Source organism: Elgaria multicarinata, chromosome 7, assembly GCF_023053635.1.
Source record: "Elgaria multicarinata webbii isolate HBS135686 ecotype San Diego chromosome 7, rElgMul1.1.pri, whole genome shotgun sequence".
Lineage (NCBI taxonomy): Eukaryota > Metazoa > Chordata > Lepidosauria > Squamata > Anguidae > Elgaria > Elgaria multicarinata.
Genome location: NC_086177.1, coordinates 7,114,176 through 7,132,361, shown reverse-complemented (window position 1 = coordinate 7,132,361; position 18,186 = coordinate 7,114,176). Strand labels below are relative to the sequence as shown.

General features: G+C 43.3%; 1 protein-coding gene across 1 annotated transcript in view; it reads right to left on the bottom strand.

The window, feature by feature from the left end:
* XRN2 (5'-3' exoribonuclease 2) overlaps window positions 1–17,569 on the bottom strand; it is a 64,778-nt gene extending 47,209 nt beyond the window's left edge. The window contains exons 1-7 of the mRNA XM_063130178.1: window positions 17,430–17,569; window positions 6,968–7,095; window positions 6,777–6,888; window positions 5,837–5,948; window positions 4,637–4,695; window positions 2,056–2,145; window positions 731–803 (exon numbers count right to left, since the gene is read on the bottom strand). Coding sequence (XP_062986248.1) covers window positions 731–803; window positions 2,056–2,145; window positions 4,637–4,695; window positions 5,837–5,948; window positions 6,777–6,888; window positions 6,968–7,095; window positions 17,430–17,504 — 649 coding nt within the window. The 5' untranslated portion in view covers window positions 17,505–17,569. The remainder of the gene's footprint in view (window positions 1–730; window positions 804–2,055; window positions 2,146–4,636; window positions 4,696–5,836; window positions 5,949–6,776; window positions 6,889–6,967; window positions 7,096–17,429) is intronic.
* Window positions 17,570–18,186: the final 617 nt, after the last annotated feature.

Here is an 18,186-nt window from a genome sequence, read left to right as displayed (position 1 = left end):
GCACTTAAGATTTGTCAGGCTCCCCAGAATTCTTTTCTTACTTTGCTTCTTTTTAATCCTAATACATACAGCTATAGCAATGGGAGTTGAGGAATTTCATAAATGAGGTAAAATGCTCTAGGATTTCATATGCAGTCCTCCACCAAAAGGAAGAATTGGGGAAATGAATGTTCTTAAATTAAGTTTATTATTTGGCTTTACAGGTAACTGTCATTGCAAGTTGGTTCATAGACCTAGCTGAACTGCTCTAGTTTTAATTTTATAAAGGTTTAGGTTTGATTACACATCTTTGTTTAAACTATATATGTACTAAAACCGTTAGAGTGTTTATCTTAAATTTACTGCTCTGTTAACGTTTTTATGCCTGTTTCGATTATGTACTTCTGTAGAAAAATAAATATACCCCAAAGAATATTTATTTGTATTAAACTGCCCCAAGCAATTAACAGTAGCAGATACATCTTCTCACATAATGAGAAGACAGGATACCCTGGAAAAGAGGCTGATGCTAGGGAAAGTGGAAGGCAAAAGGAAGAGGGGCTGACCAAGGGCAAGATGGATGGATGATATTCTGGAGGTGACGGACTCGACCTTGGGGGAGCTGGGGGTGGCGACGGCCGACAGAAAGCTCTGGCGTGGGCTGGTCCATGAAGTCACGAAGAGTCGGAAGCGACTGAACGAATAAACAACAAGATACATCTTCTACCTTAGAAATCGTATTTTTTTTTACCTCTTTGCCTTCGTATGTAATCCATGATTTTGTGTTCACCTTCACCAGGAGCACTCGCATCAGATAAAATAACCTAACAACAAAATGAGGCAATATGCAACATAGGCTGAAACACTCACACCATGAAAGTTACTACTAATTAATATTTACTTATCAAAAATTTAGGAAATATTGCACTACCCAGGGCAACATTTTTTTCTGGCTTAAAACTGCATGTACACTTTGCTCTTATGCTCACAAAGATATACATCATCCCCTCTTCCACTGAATCATCCTTGCCACTGTGACACAGCGCAGTAATTAATGCCTCCTGCCTTCTCCTTTGTTCATCCAGTCAGGAATGAGACCTTTCTTAGGTGATGCTTCTGGGATTTCCCTATACTTGTCACCCATAGAGCAGGCTGCACGACTGAATCCTTCTTTGAGATGATGTCATATATTTGGGGGAGGGGCAACAGCACACTGGGTCTCCCTGCTCTAAGGAGGCAAATGGTAGATAACATCCAACAGGATTGCTTAATTTTTAAATATTAGGGCACACTGATGTGTCCTGGCACACAGTTTCAGCTCCTCTTGCCACACCACACCATATGGAAAACTGCTTTAGAAATTGAGGGTGTTTCAAAGTGAATGACATTTGGCGGGGGAGGGGGATAAAAATTCCACCGGCTTCGTGCAAGCTTAAAGTATGTACGGATGCCTAAGATCCCAGTCCATATTTGTTAAATTAGGGATCAATTGAAAATTATGAGATCATTTAGCTGACTTAAATGCATGACGGATACATGGGATGCTTCTGTGAGTGTGTCTATGGGTGATGAGCTGGGGTAAGAGAGAGTATATGAATGGTGATCCAGAGTGAGAAAGAAAAAGAACGGGGGATGGAGGAGGAGTTGGTTGGGAGACGGGGAGAGAACAAGAGTTTCCCTCCTGTGAAATAGTTTTCTGATGGTGCTGAAAACTGGTTTCAAGGGAGTTCTATCTTGTGTTGAGGCTCAGCTCCCACCTCTGCCTTGTACTTGGTGTTTTAGGCAGGTTTCTTTCCTTGCGTGACTAGCCACATCTCCCAAAGCAGCCATTTTGTCGCGGTGCCCAGGACAGTTTCTCAACATCTTTCCCCAAAAGATTGCCTAACCCTGACCTAAACATTCATTTTCTTCACAGGTTAGCCAAATTGCCACAAATGAGGTAATTCAGGTGAACACTTTTGAAGTTCCTAATACGTAGTTACTCCATCTTCAATTAAAACCTATCTTCTACATTAAAAAGTACATGATGGAGGTATGGACAAGAATTTATACGGAGATAATGAGAAGGATACTTACCGTCAAATTTTTCCATCCTGGATCATTGTTTAAACGATCAGCAACATAATAGCGAAGACATTTAGCAAGATTGTCCATAAACTCCGTTCCCTAAAGAACAAACAAATAATTTAGATTGAAGTGGTCAGATTATAGATTTGAATCGTGTTTTTTTAAAGCTAAGTACAAAGACTCAGCAGTTGAAGCCAGTCATGAAAACCACAGTTGAGTGGGTGAAAGGGATGGAACCTATCACAAAATGACATTGTGGGGGACAGAGCCAATTATAATTAACTAATGCACCCCATGAACCATATACTGGATGGTCTGTCTATATAGGTACAAATACAAGGATGAATTAATACAGATGAAACCCCAAAATGCATTCAGAGAAGCATCTTAAATCCTAGTCATGAGCAGGCCACCAACGCTACCATTTTTCAGGTAGTGAGGAAAACTAAGGCTGAGAGAGAATGTTTAAAAACTCAACAAAATAAATAAAAACATGAAATGAAACCTGAATTAGAAAAAGCATAAACTCCCATCTTCACTGAGACCTTCTGTTTATGGCAGTAGTGAGGAACCTCTTTCAAGCCCAAGGGCCGAATTCAGTTTTAGAACTCTTGGGGACAGCATTCCAACAGTGAGTGGGGCAAAGGGGGTGGGCAAAAGGGCGCAACTCACGCAGAGAAAAAACCAGTATATTGTAGCTTAAAATTCTTACTGCAGTAACTAAGCCTTAGGAGAGGTTTTTCAATGTTTTAGAATGAGGGGGAAACTGAACAAAAGCTGGGACACCACCCAACGACTGGTGGTTTGGGAAAAGAGGTGTAACCATCTGGGGAACTCTGGAGGGCTGGATTGGGACCCCAGAAAGGCTGATTTGGTCCCTGGACCTGAACATTTTTCAGCTACATAGTGATGGTGAGAAACATCTCCCCCTAGAAATGACATGATTTTTAAAGTGGATGACACACATCTCTCCTCCCCCCACCCCCCTGCTTAGCTCTATAGTCCTATAAGCTGTTACAGGCTAAAGCAGGATAATACTTTTTCTCCTTCCCAAGACACATATTCAACATTCCATGCAGCAGCACATCCCCCGACCCCAAAAAATGGTATCAGGGAAGGTCATTCTTCAGACAGTGAGATGAGTTACTCTAGAACAGCCTTCTCCAACCTGATGCCCTCCAAATGTGTTGGACTACAACTCCCATAATTCCCAGCTAGCATGGCCAATTACAGGAGCTGCTGTCCAAAATGTTCAGAGGGCACCAGGTTGGAGTAGGCTACTCCAGATTTTTTTTCTCTATATATGCTCCCAATCATTCAAATGTCCTGGAAATCCACAGAGCTCTTTAGGCTTTTAGGGAGTCACCCTTCCCCCAAGCATGTAGAAACTATCACCTTATTGGGGAGGTGGGCATTTTGCTTCTAAACAGATGACCACCTGAGTTTACTATTAGAAGAAAAGATGACAATAATGTTTACTTCCTTACCACCAAGTAACCTCAAGAGCCTTACATATCTGAGGAAATGGGTTTTGAGGGCAAACAGCTAGATTCCAAGATAAGCTTGAGATCCAGCACGTCTTGTTTTGGAAATAAGCGTTGTCTTTTCTCCAACCTCCTGGCCCCAAATCCTGATTGTTCTGGTTGGGAACCCTTTGGCTCACAGCACTGTTGTCCTGTGCATGCCTTTTCCTTTTCCTGCTGTTCTTATGCAATGCCCAGTAAGGCAGAAAGAGTACACATGAGAAGAGCTCTCGTGATGATGTCACACAGAGGAGGGCCAGGATCTCTTCTCGATCCTCCCAGAGTGCAGGACACGGAATAACGGGCTCAAGTTAAAGGAAGCCAGATTCCGGCTGGACATCAGGAAAAACTTCCTGACTGTTAGAGCAGTGCGACAGTGGAATCAGCTACCTAGGGAGGTTGTGGGCTCTCCCACACTAGAGGCATTCAAGAGGCAGCTGGACAACCATCTGTCAGGGATGCTTTAGGGTGGATTCCTGCATTGAGCAGGGGGTTGGACTCGATGGCTTTGTAGGCCCCTTCCAACTCTGCTATTCTATGATTCTATGATCACAGAAGGCTGGAGGAAGCACCCTGTGTCTTTCTTTTCTTACTGTTTCTGTTCTGCCTTGCTACCAGCTCTCACTTGGGTCATTGTTGTGCTGCACAGCAGCAGCTGCCACCATGCTGCACTATGAGATGCTCCTTTCAGTTTCTCCTAGCCCTTACCACAGCGGAGCACTGTTTGGCAGCAGCACTTGCAGAAGAGAAGGCACCTTCTCCACCTGTGAGTACCAGCAAATAGTCTTTGTACAGAGAAGTGCTGCTGGATCCTATCTGCCCACACAGCTGTTCTGAAACCAGGAGGAGGGAAGAAACCTGTGGCCAGTCAGGAATTAGTCAAGAATTGTGTTAACTAAGGCCACAGCTAGACCTAAGGTTTATCCTGGGATCATCCCGGGTTTGCCCCTGCCTGAGCACTGGATCCCCTGTGTGTCACCTAGATGAACAGGTTTGACCCCTGGATGATCCAGGGATAAACCTTAGGTCTAGCTATGGCCTCTGAGGTTAAGTGTAAGAGTACTTACTGGAGTAATACAATTGCTGTCAAATCTTTCTTTTATTTCTTCTGGAGGAAGAAAGCCACCTTTAAAAAGATACAGAATGGAATTGAAAACTAATTTTACAAAGATAATTGCAGGGTGGGAGGAGAAATAGACATTGTCAACCACAGTTATTTTAAACTCATAACATTTTATTTTTCAAGAGCTCTATTATGGGAATCACAGCTAGTTTTAACTAAAGAAAGTAACTACCAGCACAATCATATGCATGTTTATACGGAGGTAAGTCCCACATCATCATCATCATCATCATCATCATCATCATCATCATAATTTGTTACCCGCCTCTCCCTCTGGATCGGGGCGGGGTACAACACAATTAAAAACAACATAAAATACATAAAACTAATTCAAACATTAAAACCAGTGCATCATTAAAAGCAGCACACCATTAAAAAAGGCATCTTAAAATTCAGCTGGGTAGGCCTGCCGGAAGAGATCAGTCTTTACGGCTTTCTTAAATTCTGGAAGACTGTTAAGTTGACGAATCTCTCCCAGCAAGCCATTCCACAAACTGGGAGCGGCAGAAGAAAAGGTCCTCTGGGTAACAGTTGTCAGCCTTGTTTTTGTTGGCTGGAGTAAATTCTTCCCAGAGGACCTGAGTGTGCGGGGCGGATTGTACGGGAGGCTACTATTAACTGGAACTCACTCCCAGGTAGAATGGCAAAGGATTGCAGCTATAATATTTTAAGTATAAATGATGAGTGATTAGTAACAAAGTCATTCAAATTTGCATGACCTTTTATTATGTTCTGGTAGTCACTCACAGAGGCAAGATGCTTTACAGCGCACTTCACCACTAAAAAAATTATTCAGCAACTCTTCCGCTTTTACAATGCATTCATTGATCATGTACTTCTAAGCATATTTTTATAATTTCACACACTAGAAATTTCCTTTGTCAAAAAATTCTGTATTCAATACCACATTGTGCAGCTTTTCTACACTCCCAAAGAGTCACAGAATACACACAATCCTGATAAAGCATTGTATCACTCATACAAAATTAAATAAGTGCACATTAGCCTTCTCTCCAGGGCTAGACATTTGCTATCACCATTTTCATTTCTCTTCTGTCAAGGACAACCTGTATTTCACAAGATACAACCCTTCTTCAGTTCGCCGCTTATTGAAGAATATTGGATATTTAGAGAATTTATATACCTTTTCCCAAGATCTCTTGTCTTATTCTCTGCTTCTCTTCTACGGTCTCCACTCCTTCCTTTGATGCTCTGAATCTTCTGGATCTTTGCTGGTTCATTTTTGCACGGGGAGCCTACACGTGTCAAAAATAGGACTAATGTTTGTTTTCTGTAAACTTAGTTTTCATAAATGTAGTTTTCATATTTGTATTAAAACTTAACTTGGAAATTTATTTACTAAATGTATGCTACTGAGAAAGTTTTTTTCTGCTGATGACTGCAAAGGGTACAAAGAGTTGCAATATTTGCAGTGAAAGCTAATAGATGTAGAGCAAAGTTTTAGAATACTATTGGTGTGTGTTGTTATAAAGATTCAGAGATGTAAATGAAATGTCATTGAGAAGCAATTAAAGGTTTCTGTATGTCCGCTGTGCTCCCATCTTACTATCCTTTCAGTAATGCATGTTACGTATTTGATAGCTCTGTAATTTTTAACCATATGTAATTTTTATCATATGTAGAATAGCAAAATGTCATGTTTGTATGTGTTGCAATGATCTGTAGATTGAGCAATAAACGTATTGTTGTTGTGACTGCAAGGAAGTAACACTGGAGTTGCTATTCGTTTCCCCTCCTACACCATGAGAAACCGTATGACAATTCAATATGCTTTCATGATAGTGCAGCTGTGCATAATTTTTTTGCCACATGTGCTAGACCAGTGGCACCAGCCAGATAACACACCCAAAATGAAGTGTTAGTATAGTTTTCTCAAATATTTCTGAACTTGACCTGAATGTACACTCCATTTCTTGGGTGAGATCGATGACTTCCTTTTCCTTGGAAGCCCCTAATGGTCCTCCAAAAATGGTTGTTGAAAGTTGCTATCTCTAAATTGCTTGACTCTGAATGGAGTGACACTGACCTGCCTATCACATTGGTAGTGAACATTTCAGACTCACCACTCCATCTATTGCCATGTAGAGAAGCCGTCTAGGCCTGACAATGTTGAACAGCCTGTCAATATACTCAAAAATGGCTACCATCATTTCATCTTCATTTTTGGGAGCTGGCCTGCAAATGTAAGGCATTGTGTTAATATTCCAAACAAGGCCTAAGACATTCTACCTATTTTATTACAACAGCCACTCACTTGTCCTCAGGATGTGTACAAGGATGGATGATGCCATTCATATCCAAATACAGGTTATCAAATTCAACTTCATTGGGATTCGGCTTGCTGGTGTCAACTGGAATTTTTATACCATTACATTCTTTAGGCTGCAAACAATGAATGACAAACATATGACTCTTAGATGTTGGCATCACAGCAAACCGCCTTCCCTCTAAGATCAGCAGAGGAGGCCTTGCTGGTCATTTCAAAATGAACAGAATGTCACCACGAAGTATCCAGATGATGGGCCTCTTTTAATGCTGTATCTTACTACAGTGTTTTTATGCTGTGTTTTTAATATTGTAAGAGCCTCGTGTGGTGCAGAGTGGTAAGTGGCAGTTACTGCAGCCGAAACTCTCCCCATGGCCTGAGTTTGATCCCAGTGGAAGCTGGTTCTCAGGCAGCTGGCTCAGGTAGACTCAGCCTTCCAGCCTTCCGAGGTCGGTAAAATGAGTACCCAGCTAGCTGGGGGAAAGGTAACTGCGACTGGGGAAGGCCATGGCAAACCACCCCGCTACAAAGTCTGCCAAGAAAACGTCAGCGAAAGCAGGCGTCCCTCTAGGAGACAGCAATGACTCAAGAGCTTGCACGAGAGGTTCCTTTTCGTTTTTCCTTTTTAATATTGTATTTTACTATTGTGAACTGCTGAGAAATTTTATTATATTCAATTATATATACCAATGCCACAAATAAAATAAAAATCATATTCCAATCTAAAAGAAAAACTAACAACTTTAAAGGAAATCAGTCAGAAATGGAAAGGAAATGGAAAAGGAAGACTATGATTTATGCAAAGGAATAAGACATCTCACCACTTGTCCACTGGAATAGTTTCTCCCTTATTCTGGCTCCAGTACCTTTAGCAAAACTACAACAGATTTTCCACTGCACCCGTAAAAGCTAGAAACTTGCCTTTTCTTTCTATGACTATTTATGCAAGATGGTCAACAACATACAATGCAATATATCTACATTCTAATTTAGAAATATATATTTAATACCCATAGCGTGACAGATTTTAAACAAAGCACAGAAATAATACAACACAATTGGGGGAAATAGTTCACATTCCTAAATGCATAAAAGAGTCTGCCCTGCAGAGGCATGAACAAGTATTTCTAAAATCCTAATCATGTTTCTTACTGTCTGGACAAGCAAGCACCTCGGATTGCTCCTGCCAAGGACAACATCTCTGAGAGACAGATAGGATACAGATGGACAAAGATTTGTGATGAGATTGAGTGAACACAAGTAAGAGTTCATCATTCAGCCTACTCTGTGGATGTGATGGTAGCAAAGAAACAATTTTTCTCCTTGACTATTACATCCTCTTAGTGTTATTCAGCAGAGCTTTTCTGAGTGGTTTGAGGCCTTTGCAATGTGGCCCAGGGAGAGGTATGGAGGGGAACCTTGGTAGGCTGCTGTGACATCCTTGCGAGGCACTTTGAGGACAAAAATCTGCCATGCTGATCTGCCAGTTTCATGACAATCTGTATTCTGCAGTTAATGCAGATCAAATAATGGCTTATTACATTTAGCAGGAATGGTATGTCCAGTGGGTCCAGGAGGGATAAGTGCCTCTTAGAGAGGGAATGGTACCAGGTTCCATAGAAGAGAGTCATAATATGCTGTTATTGATCCCAATTGTTCCCTCCAACAGTGAACTCAGGGGGCTGACTTCCAATTAAGACTGGAGCCAAAACAGGACCACTAAGAAACAAGAGGGGTATCTGTCCCTGTGGAGAGCACTCCATCAATTCAGAAAACTGGAAGACTTCCAAAAGCATGAAAAATTGTTCCTGAAAATAAATACTTTAAAATATGCAGAAACAAAGATATAGAGCTAAGGTGACGACAAAAAGCCACAACACTATAACTGAGTTTTGAAACAAGGCCTGAAACTTTTAAACAGATAGGAAGCCTTTAATCTCTTAAGGACTGCAATCCTATATGCATTTGTTGGAGTAAGTACAACAGAAAGCATTGGGACCTACTCCCAAATAAGTAGGTGTGGTGCTGCAACCAATAATGCTCCATTGATGTATCACTCACAAAAGAATTCTTATCTTGGAATACACTAAAACAACAGCAGCACTTTTCTTAAGGCCTCAGCATACCTCACATACGTTCTCAATATCGTAAGGTATACAAGTATTGTTGTCTTCATAGCATTTTAAGTGTGGATATCAGTAATTATGGGTGCAATCCTATGCATGTTTAGAAAGTAAAAACGTCCTGTATTTTCCAACCAGAATGGTTGGTTGAGTAATGCTAAGAATCATATGACGTTTTACTGTCTAAACATGCATAGGATTGATCCCTAAGTCTGGGAAATAACAGCTTTGGTAAATTCATAGCTGAGAAGAGATTTTAACTGAAAATGTCAAGGCTCATTGTTCCTCCTTTGAACCACTATATTACTTCCAACAATGCATGGAAGCGCCACAATTAAAGCCATGATATATCCTTCAAAAGCATTATCTGATTTTAACTATATATTAAACACTCTTTTAATTTCTTTAATTAAGATTGTTATTTTAAATGCTTGTTTTAGAAAAGTAGAAGTCCTCCCCCATTCCTGATTCACTCTAAGTAAAGGTACAAGAAGATGATCTTGTACCTTCACACATCATTTCATAAAAGTAATTAGTAACATGAACGCAATACCGGTAAAATGGGACAGCTTCAAATTAGCAATTTGGGAAATTTCTTAGGGCAACTATACCTATGAAGCTTACATGCATATATAATACGTGGAAACGGTCATTCTGTAAATTGAACAGAATCTTTGGATTCAATCCAATAAATATAAAGGCACAGTCCTTTGTGCATGCTTAAATTAGTATGTTAAGAAGTTTCAGTGCCTTAATTGTTTTCCTTAAGATTTAAACGATGTTGGTTTTCATGTCTACAAAACATTTTCAATTATATCTATTAAAATAATTTCCATGTAATGATTTTAATTTGTTTGAACGTAACGTCGGAGCCACATTAAGGCCACGTTTGGATGACACTTTTAGGCCATGATGGATTAATAAACTGTTCACACTAGCTTATTTTGAAAATAAGCTACTGTTATCCCCCACACACACACACCATCATGCGAATAAGCTATGTGCGCAGCTTATTAAACTTCTGCGCGTAATCTGAATCATCCCCTTGCCCCCCTGTCCTGCTGCAGTCCTCCCACCCCAGCAGTGGCGCTGTTTTACCCACTGGCAACATCGCAGCAACCTGTTTTAACCTTCCACAATATCCCAGTGAGAGGGGAGACGTGTGAGGTAAAGTAACCTGTTGGTTGTTTTATTACGGCTTTAATTTTTGTGAACCGCCCAGAGAGCTTCGGCTATTGGGCGGTATAAAAATGTAATAAATAAATAAATAAATAAATAAATACAAGGGCTTAATTCAGTATTTCCAGCATCACCCCAACAAGGGGATGGTGGCTCTAAAGTGCTGGAACCATGCAGGCTTGACACGGAATAATGGGCTCAAGTTACAGGAAGCCAGATTCCGGCTGGACATCAGGTAAACCTTCCTGATCGTTAGAGCAGTACGACAATGGAACCAGTTACCTAAGGAGGTTGTGGGCTCTCCCACACTAGATCCAAGAAGCAGCTGGACAACCATCTGTCGGGTATGCTTTGAGGTGGATTCCTGCATTACGAAGGGGGTTGGACTCAATGGCCTTATAGGTCCCTTCCAACGCTGCACAATTATACACAAAGGAGCAAAAAACCCAGGTGCACCAAAAAGCGGGTAGTGCAGATAAACCCTTGGAAGTCTGCAGATCAGAACCAAACGTCATACACAGCCTCCCCTTGTCAAGAGGCACCCAATGCACCATCAAAACCCTGAGCGGCTACAAAGGAGCAAAACCCCTGGGTGCACCAAAAAGGGTGTAGCACAAATAAACCCTTGGAAGTTTGCAGGATCAGGATCAGAAGTTCATACACAGCCTCCTCTAGCAGGGATGCACACAAGTCCCATTGAAACCCCAAGGCATTGACAAAGCCACAAGTGAAAGCACCTTTTTGCCAAAAGTGGGTTCAAACTCCATGGAGGTTTGCAGGAGTGGGGCAGAACTTCATATATAGCATCCTCTGGCATGATGCACACAAGGCAAAATGTCATCCCTATGCAGCTGCCATCACCCAAAAGAAATGGTGTTTACCACTTGGGGAGGTTGCAGAATGTATTGCAAAGGGGAAGGATTAGGGTGGGGTCAGGCTGGGAGTGCAATCAGTTGCCAGGCAGCTGATGGAAACAGATACCTGCTGGCTGGAGGAGAGCTGCTGCAATGGTTTTGACCACTCTTGCCAAACAACTCTGTAGACAACCAAAATAACCCATTGTAATGGCCACACAACATGATAATCCATGATGGCTTAAATAACCCACTCTGCAGACTGTGGGTTATCATAAGGGGTTATTTTGGCCAAATAAGCTATTGTGGGTTAAAAACAACTCCTAATAGATAAGAGCTACTAGCCCTGATGCTTATGTGCTACCTCCAGTATCTGAGGAAGTACGCCTGTGTGCAGCAGTTGCTGGGGAACATGGGTGGGAGGGTGCTCTTGCACCATGTCCTGCTTTTTTGATCCTTGGTTGACAGCTGGTTGGCCACTATGTCAACAGAGTGCTGGACTAGATGGACCCTTGGTCTGATCCAGCATGGCACTTCCTACGATAACCCATGATGGGCTAAATATTTAACCCATCATGGGTTATCATGACATCTGAACCCTGTCTAACCCTATTTGTGGTTTTTTTTTTAATTTTTGTGAACCGCCCAAAGAGTTCCAGCTATTGGGCGGTATAGAAGTGTAATAAATAAAATAAAATAAAAATAAATAAATTTAAAGACAACAGCATATTTGAATGTTGGCTGAACAGTTTTTTTCCTTCTAAGGAAATTGATCCCCCCCCAAAATACAGCAACTAACCAGAACAAGCCCAGAAATGCAGACCTCTACAGAACAAAAGTCAATACATATTTTCTTCAGTTATTATATTGTAACTCTAGCTATATATTGAGAAACTGAGCATGACTTGGAGCATTTGTAAATAAAGGTCTATAAGTAAAAGATACATTAGATTAATAATTTTAATAAGGAATAGAAGAAATAACTCTGACAGAAATCTTACAGAGAGGATTAAAAATATAGTTAACCCCATGACTTCAAAACTTCCAGAAAGTTTACAACTCTAGACTTACATAATGGTCTTCCTAGAAATCACTCAAAAATGATTATTAAAAACCAAGAGCAACACATAAATACCTTGTCATAAACATTTTATTAATCATTTCAATAAAATAAAATAACAAAATCTGAGATTGTTCCAATTTTTCAGAAATACAAAAAAGTCCTTGGAACCCCCATCTGCCAAATTTCCCAGGCTTTTTCTGGGCCTTCACATCTCTACTTTGGGCACATTTGGAATTTTGAGAAAGTGTCATATGAGGGCACCGTCAGAAAATGGATGACCTGGAGCGGTGTCCATTTACAAAATAGCTGCCAGGGTGGGTGTGGTCAGTTACCAGACAAGCAAACTGATAATGATAAAAGACAAGTAACTTGCTCAAGAACCTGAACACAAGGCCACACGCTTGATCTGGTTTTCTCGACTGGACAGGAGGATGGTGATCTGAAAGTGGGGGAACTAACATCTACCCCCTTGTCATGGTCGGATCACTTCCTATTGAGGTTTAGACTCTCGGCAGCCTTTCCCCTCTGCAAGGGTGGGGGGCCTATTAAAATGGTCCGCCCCCGGAGGCTAATGGACTCCGATGGATTCCAGAGGGCTCTGGGGGATTTTCCTGCTGATATGGCCGGTGCTCCTGTCGAAGCCCAGGTCGCTCTGTGGAATGCAGAGATGACTCGGGCGGCTGACACGATCGCGCCCAAGCGTCCTCTCCCTCTGAGCAGAGCCCGGTCAGTTCCTTGGTATACACCTGAGCTGAGGGCAATGAAGCAAGAGGGGAGACGGCTAGAACGCAGGTGGAGGAAAACTCGTGCTGGGTCTGATCAAGCACGGGTTAGAGCTCACTATCGAGCCTATTCTGCGGCGGTGAGGGTGGCAAAGAGACAGTTCTTTTCCACCAGCATTGCATCTTCTCAGTGTCGTCCGGCAGAGCTTTTCCAAGTGGTTCGCGGCCTGTTACACTCTGGGCCAGGGCGTGAGATAGTTGAACCCTCGGTAGCACGCTGTGACGAGTTTGCACAGCACTAAAGATAAAGTCGCTCAGATTCGTCATGAATTGGACACACTTAATGCAGCTCCACTAGCAGAGGCATTCAGAGCGCCGTCCGGTTCAGTTTTATTGGATGAGTTTCAGTTATTGAGGTCTGAGGATGTGGACAAGGTGCTTGGCCAAGTCCGGTCAACCACCTGTGTGCTTGACCCTTGACCCTCGTGGCTCATTACATCAAATAAGGAGGGGATCGCCGGCTGGGTCCAGGAGGTTGTAAATGCCTCCTTGAGAGAGGGAGTGGTGCCGGCCTCTTTAAAAGAGGCGGCAATTAGACCACTCCTGAAGAAGCCTAATCTGGACCCAGAGGATGTAAACAACTACAGGCCGGTGGCTAATATCCCTTTCCTGGGCAAGGTGCTTGAGCGGGTGGTTGTAGGACAACTCCAGGCACTCTTGAATGAAACGGATTATCTAGATCCATTTCAATCGGGTTTCAGGCCTGGTTTTGGAACGGAAACTGCCTTGGTCGCCCTGTGGGATGACCTCTGTCGGGAGAGAGACAGGGGGAGTGCGACCCTGTTGGTTCTCCTAGACCTCTCAGCGGCCTTCGATACCATCGACCATGGTATCCTTCTGGATAGGTTGTCTGAGCTGGGAGTTGGAGGTACTGCGTTGCAGTGGTTCTGCTCCTACTTGGATGGCCGATTCCAGAAGGTGGTGCTGGGGGATTATTGCTCTGTGCCGTGGCTCCTAAGCCATGGGGTTCCACAGGGCTCTATCTTATCCCCTATGCTGTTTAACATATACATGAAGCCGCTGGGGGAGGTTATCCGGAGATGTGGACTGAGGTGTCATCAATATGCGGATGATACCCAGCTCTACCTTTCCTTTTCATCAAACCCAGGTGAGGCAGTGGCTGTTCTGAACCAGTGCCTGGGCACGGTAATGGATGGATGAGGGCTAACAAACTGAGACTCAATCCAGACAAGAAGGAGGTACTGTTAGCGGGTGGTTCATCTGTCCGGCGAGGTAATGTTTGCCCTGTCTTGGACGGGTTTGCATTCTCCCTAAAGGATCGGGTCCGTAGTTTGGGGGTGCTCTTGGATCCAGAACTGTCACTTGAGGCACAGGTGAACTCAGTGGCAAAGAGCACCTTTTATCGGCTTAGGTTGATATACCAACTACGCCCTTATCTGGACAGAGATAGCCTAGCTACAGTTATCCATGCTCTGATAACCTCTCGTTTGGATTACTGCGATACGTGGGGCTGCCTTTGAAAACGGTCCGGAAGCTTCAGCTGGTACAAAACAGGGCAGCCCGTTTACTAACAGGGACTGGCCGGCGAGATCACATTACGCCAGTCCTTTTACAACTTCATTGGCTGCCAGTCCAGGTCTGGGCCCGAAGCAACGCCTCCTCCCATATGTACCTGCCCGGACCTTAAGATCATCTACAGGGGCCCTTCTCCGTGAGACCCTGCCAAAGGAAGTGAGGCAGGTGGCTACTAGGAGGAGGGCTTTCTCCGCTGTGGCACCCTGGCTGTGGAATGAGCTCCCCAGAGAGGTCCGCCTGGCGCCTACACTGTACTGCTTTCGTCGCCAGCTGAAGACCTTTTTATTCTCTCGGTATTTTAACACTTAATTTTAACTTGAATTTGAACTTTGCTGTTTTAACTTTGTATTTTAATTTTATATCAATTTTGTTGCGTGGTTTTTATCCTGGTTGTGCTTTTTATACTGTATTTTGTATTTGTGCTTTTAACCTGTTGGTTGCTTTACTACGGTTTTAATTTTTGTGAACTGCCCAGAGAGCTTCGGCTATTGGGCGGTATAAAAATGTAATAAATAAATAAATAAATAAATAAATGTAACAGGTGGGATCTGAGCTCCAAAACACAAACCCCTCTTCTTTGAACCTACAGTTCTCTCACACTCACACTTCGTAGCACATACAAACTACTCGCCCCAGTAATTCATTTCACTCTGGATCACATCCCCCAAACATGCACACATTCTTCCTTTCCCTCTGAATTGTCCCAGTGCTTTCTCTCTGAAGAACCTCCCCACAAACAAACACATTCTCTCTTGATCACCACTCCCCAAAACCCACATTCTCTTTCTCTGTGGAACACCTGTGCACAAAAAAAGTCTCTCTCTGGATCACTCCCCTACCTGCAAAACATGTTAACTCTCTCTCTCTCTCTCTTTCTGGATCACCTCATCACAACAACACTCACTCACCCCCACCCCAAAGGCCTCCCTGGCTTTCCCCCACCCTTGTTCCTCACTGCCCTCCACAGTTCCCCAAGTTTATCAGGCAGCAGCTTTTTCTTTTCCCTCTTACAACAGAGTTTGGGCAGGTGACTGGGAAGCAGCAGAGCTTGGGCCTCAAGCTGCTCAGACCTCTTTCTTTCCTTTCTGAGGAACGCTCTGGGGAACTCAGAGGCATGCTGGGGATAGAGCACAGCTGGAGGTCTGCTGCTTTCCAGCCCAAGGTTTTTTTTAACATAATTTTTGTAACAATTGGAAGGAGCAAGGGACCCCAGTGGGCATCAGGTGCACTTTGGTCACCATGGGCATTGTGTTGCTAACCCCAGTGCTATCCTTTTAGCTCTAGCTTTATCCTTGTAGCAGCCACATGTAACACACACATAATAACCCTCATAATAATGTGTTTGGAGGGTAGTGAATTCCATGGCTCTTGAAGGAAGATGAGTTTCTCAGGCCACACTGGATTGACATTCTCTCAATTTAAAAAATATTATTGTTTGGCAGGCCCACCAAGTTCATTATTAGTATTTTTTTTTATTATTATTATTATTATTATTATTATTATCAAGAACAATGCCATACTTCTAAGTAAGGATGCACCGGACCACACTCTCAAAGGTTTCACAAATGAAAATAGGCTCATTCTTGCATATGTGTAACACCACTCTTTCCACATCAAGAATCACTATCTAAAACCCCTGTTATATATTACTAAAGGCTCTTTGCAAACTTCTGTTCATTTACTCTGCCAAAGTGCAAAGCACTTTGCAATGGATCCTTATGGGTAAGTATGGTTTATGGACAATTCTCTCCTATGGATCCCTATGGGCAAGCGCTTTGCAATGGATCCCTATGGGCAAGTATGGTCTCTCTATGGACAATTCTTTCCTACGGATCCCTATGGGCAAGTGCTTTGGAATGGATCCCAATGGGCAAGTATGGTTTCTCTATGGTCAAGTGCTTTGCAATGGATCCCTATGGGCAAGTATGGTCTCTCTATGGACAATTCTTTCCTATGGATCCCTATGGGCAAGCGCTTTGCAATGGATCCCTATGGGCAAGTATGGTATCTCTATGGTCAAATTCTGTCCTCTGTTTCCCTATGGGCAAGTGCTTTGCAATGGATCCCAATGGGCAAGTATGGTTTCTCTGTGGTCAAGTGCTTTGCAATGGATCCCTATGGGCAAGTATGGTATCTCTATGGTCAAATTCTGTCCTCTGTTTCCCTATGGGCAAGTGCTTTGCAATGGATCCCAATGGGCAAGTATGGTTTCTCTGTGGTCAAGTGCTTTGCAATGGATCCCTATGGGCAAGTATGGTTTCTCTATGGAGATTTCTGTCCTATGGATCCCTATGGGCAAGTGCTTTGCAATGGATCCCTATGGGCAAGTATGGTTTCCTTATGAGCAAGTACTGTCCTTTGTTTTAGTACTTCCTGTAATTAGGAGCTAAAGAGACTAGCTAGAAATGTGGAAGTAACCGGTTCAAATCTCATCTCTGCCATGAATTTGTTAAGTGTCCTTAAACGAACCACTATCACCTCCGAATTGCAAGATGGGGCCAGAACTAGAATAAGATAGCATACATGTGACTCACTATATAAATGGCAGCATTATTGCTTCAAGAAAATAGTTGGCAACTAGTACATGGGTACAATACCCCGCGCATTAAAGAACCAATAGTTTTGCAGCGCCTCTGTTGCAAACCATGAAAACGACGGGCTTTGGGATCGAGCAGCGAGTCTGTTTACAGCCGCACGTGGAGGAGGAAAAGAAGGCCGGGGGGGGGGGGGGAGAGAGAGAAGAGAGCCATTCCAGGGGTTTACCGATGCGAAACCTCGCGAGAGCGGTATCCCGCCCTAAGAGACTGCCCGCCCGCCTCCTTCCTCAGCTCGGCCTTAATTAACGTGGTCGCTACGCAGAACCACGGCCTTCGCTACGCCCAGCTGGCTCAGCCCCAGCGGCCTCGCTCTTACCTTCTCTTCGGTGCAGTGCACGATGATAGACGGGTATTTGCGGCTCAACCACCGAAAGAAGGCCGGAACCCCCATTATCCGCCCCCTCAAGTGCTCGGAACCCCCCAAGCTTTTCGGAGAAGTGACCGGCGACGGCGATGAAAAACTTCCGGGTCACTAGGTCACGCTTGGCATGACGGGAAAAGGAAGCAGGCAGTCAAGTCTGGGAGTCGGGCGTGGCCAGTGACATCACAATCCCCCCTCCCTCTTCCTATCGGGTAGAAGCGTGGCGCTTCCCCAGCCGGGGCTTTTGCTTTTTGAGTGGCAGCTTGTAAGAGACGGATCCCTGTCAGAGTAGGGAGAGGACGCAAAAGCCCCCTGCTTTTCTTGAGTAGGTTCCGGCATTTTAAGTGCTCCAGTCAGCAATGCAGCTAGGTGACTTCATAGTCTTTCCCCGCGGGCTTATAGACAGCTGTGTGTATTAGTCACATTATTATTATTATTATTATTATTATTATTATTATTATTATTTAGAATATTTATATACCGCTCCCCATTGAAACATTTCGGAGCGGTGTGCAAGATAAAATGAAAATAAAAACAGAATAAAACAGTTAAAACAAAATTTAAAAGAAGCAAAAACAGAGATCCAAGGCTGCATATTAAGGAAAGGATTCTTGGAATAAAGATGTTTTCAGGAGGCACCGAAAGGAGTACAAGGTTGGCGCCTGCCTGACTTCCAGAGGCAGGGAATTCCACAGGAGGGGCGGAAGTTATG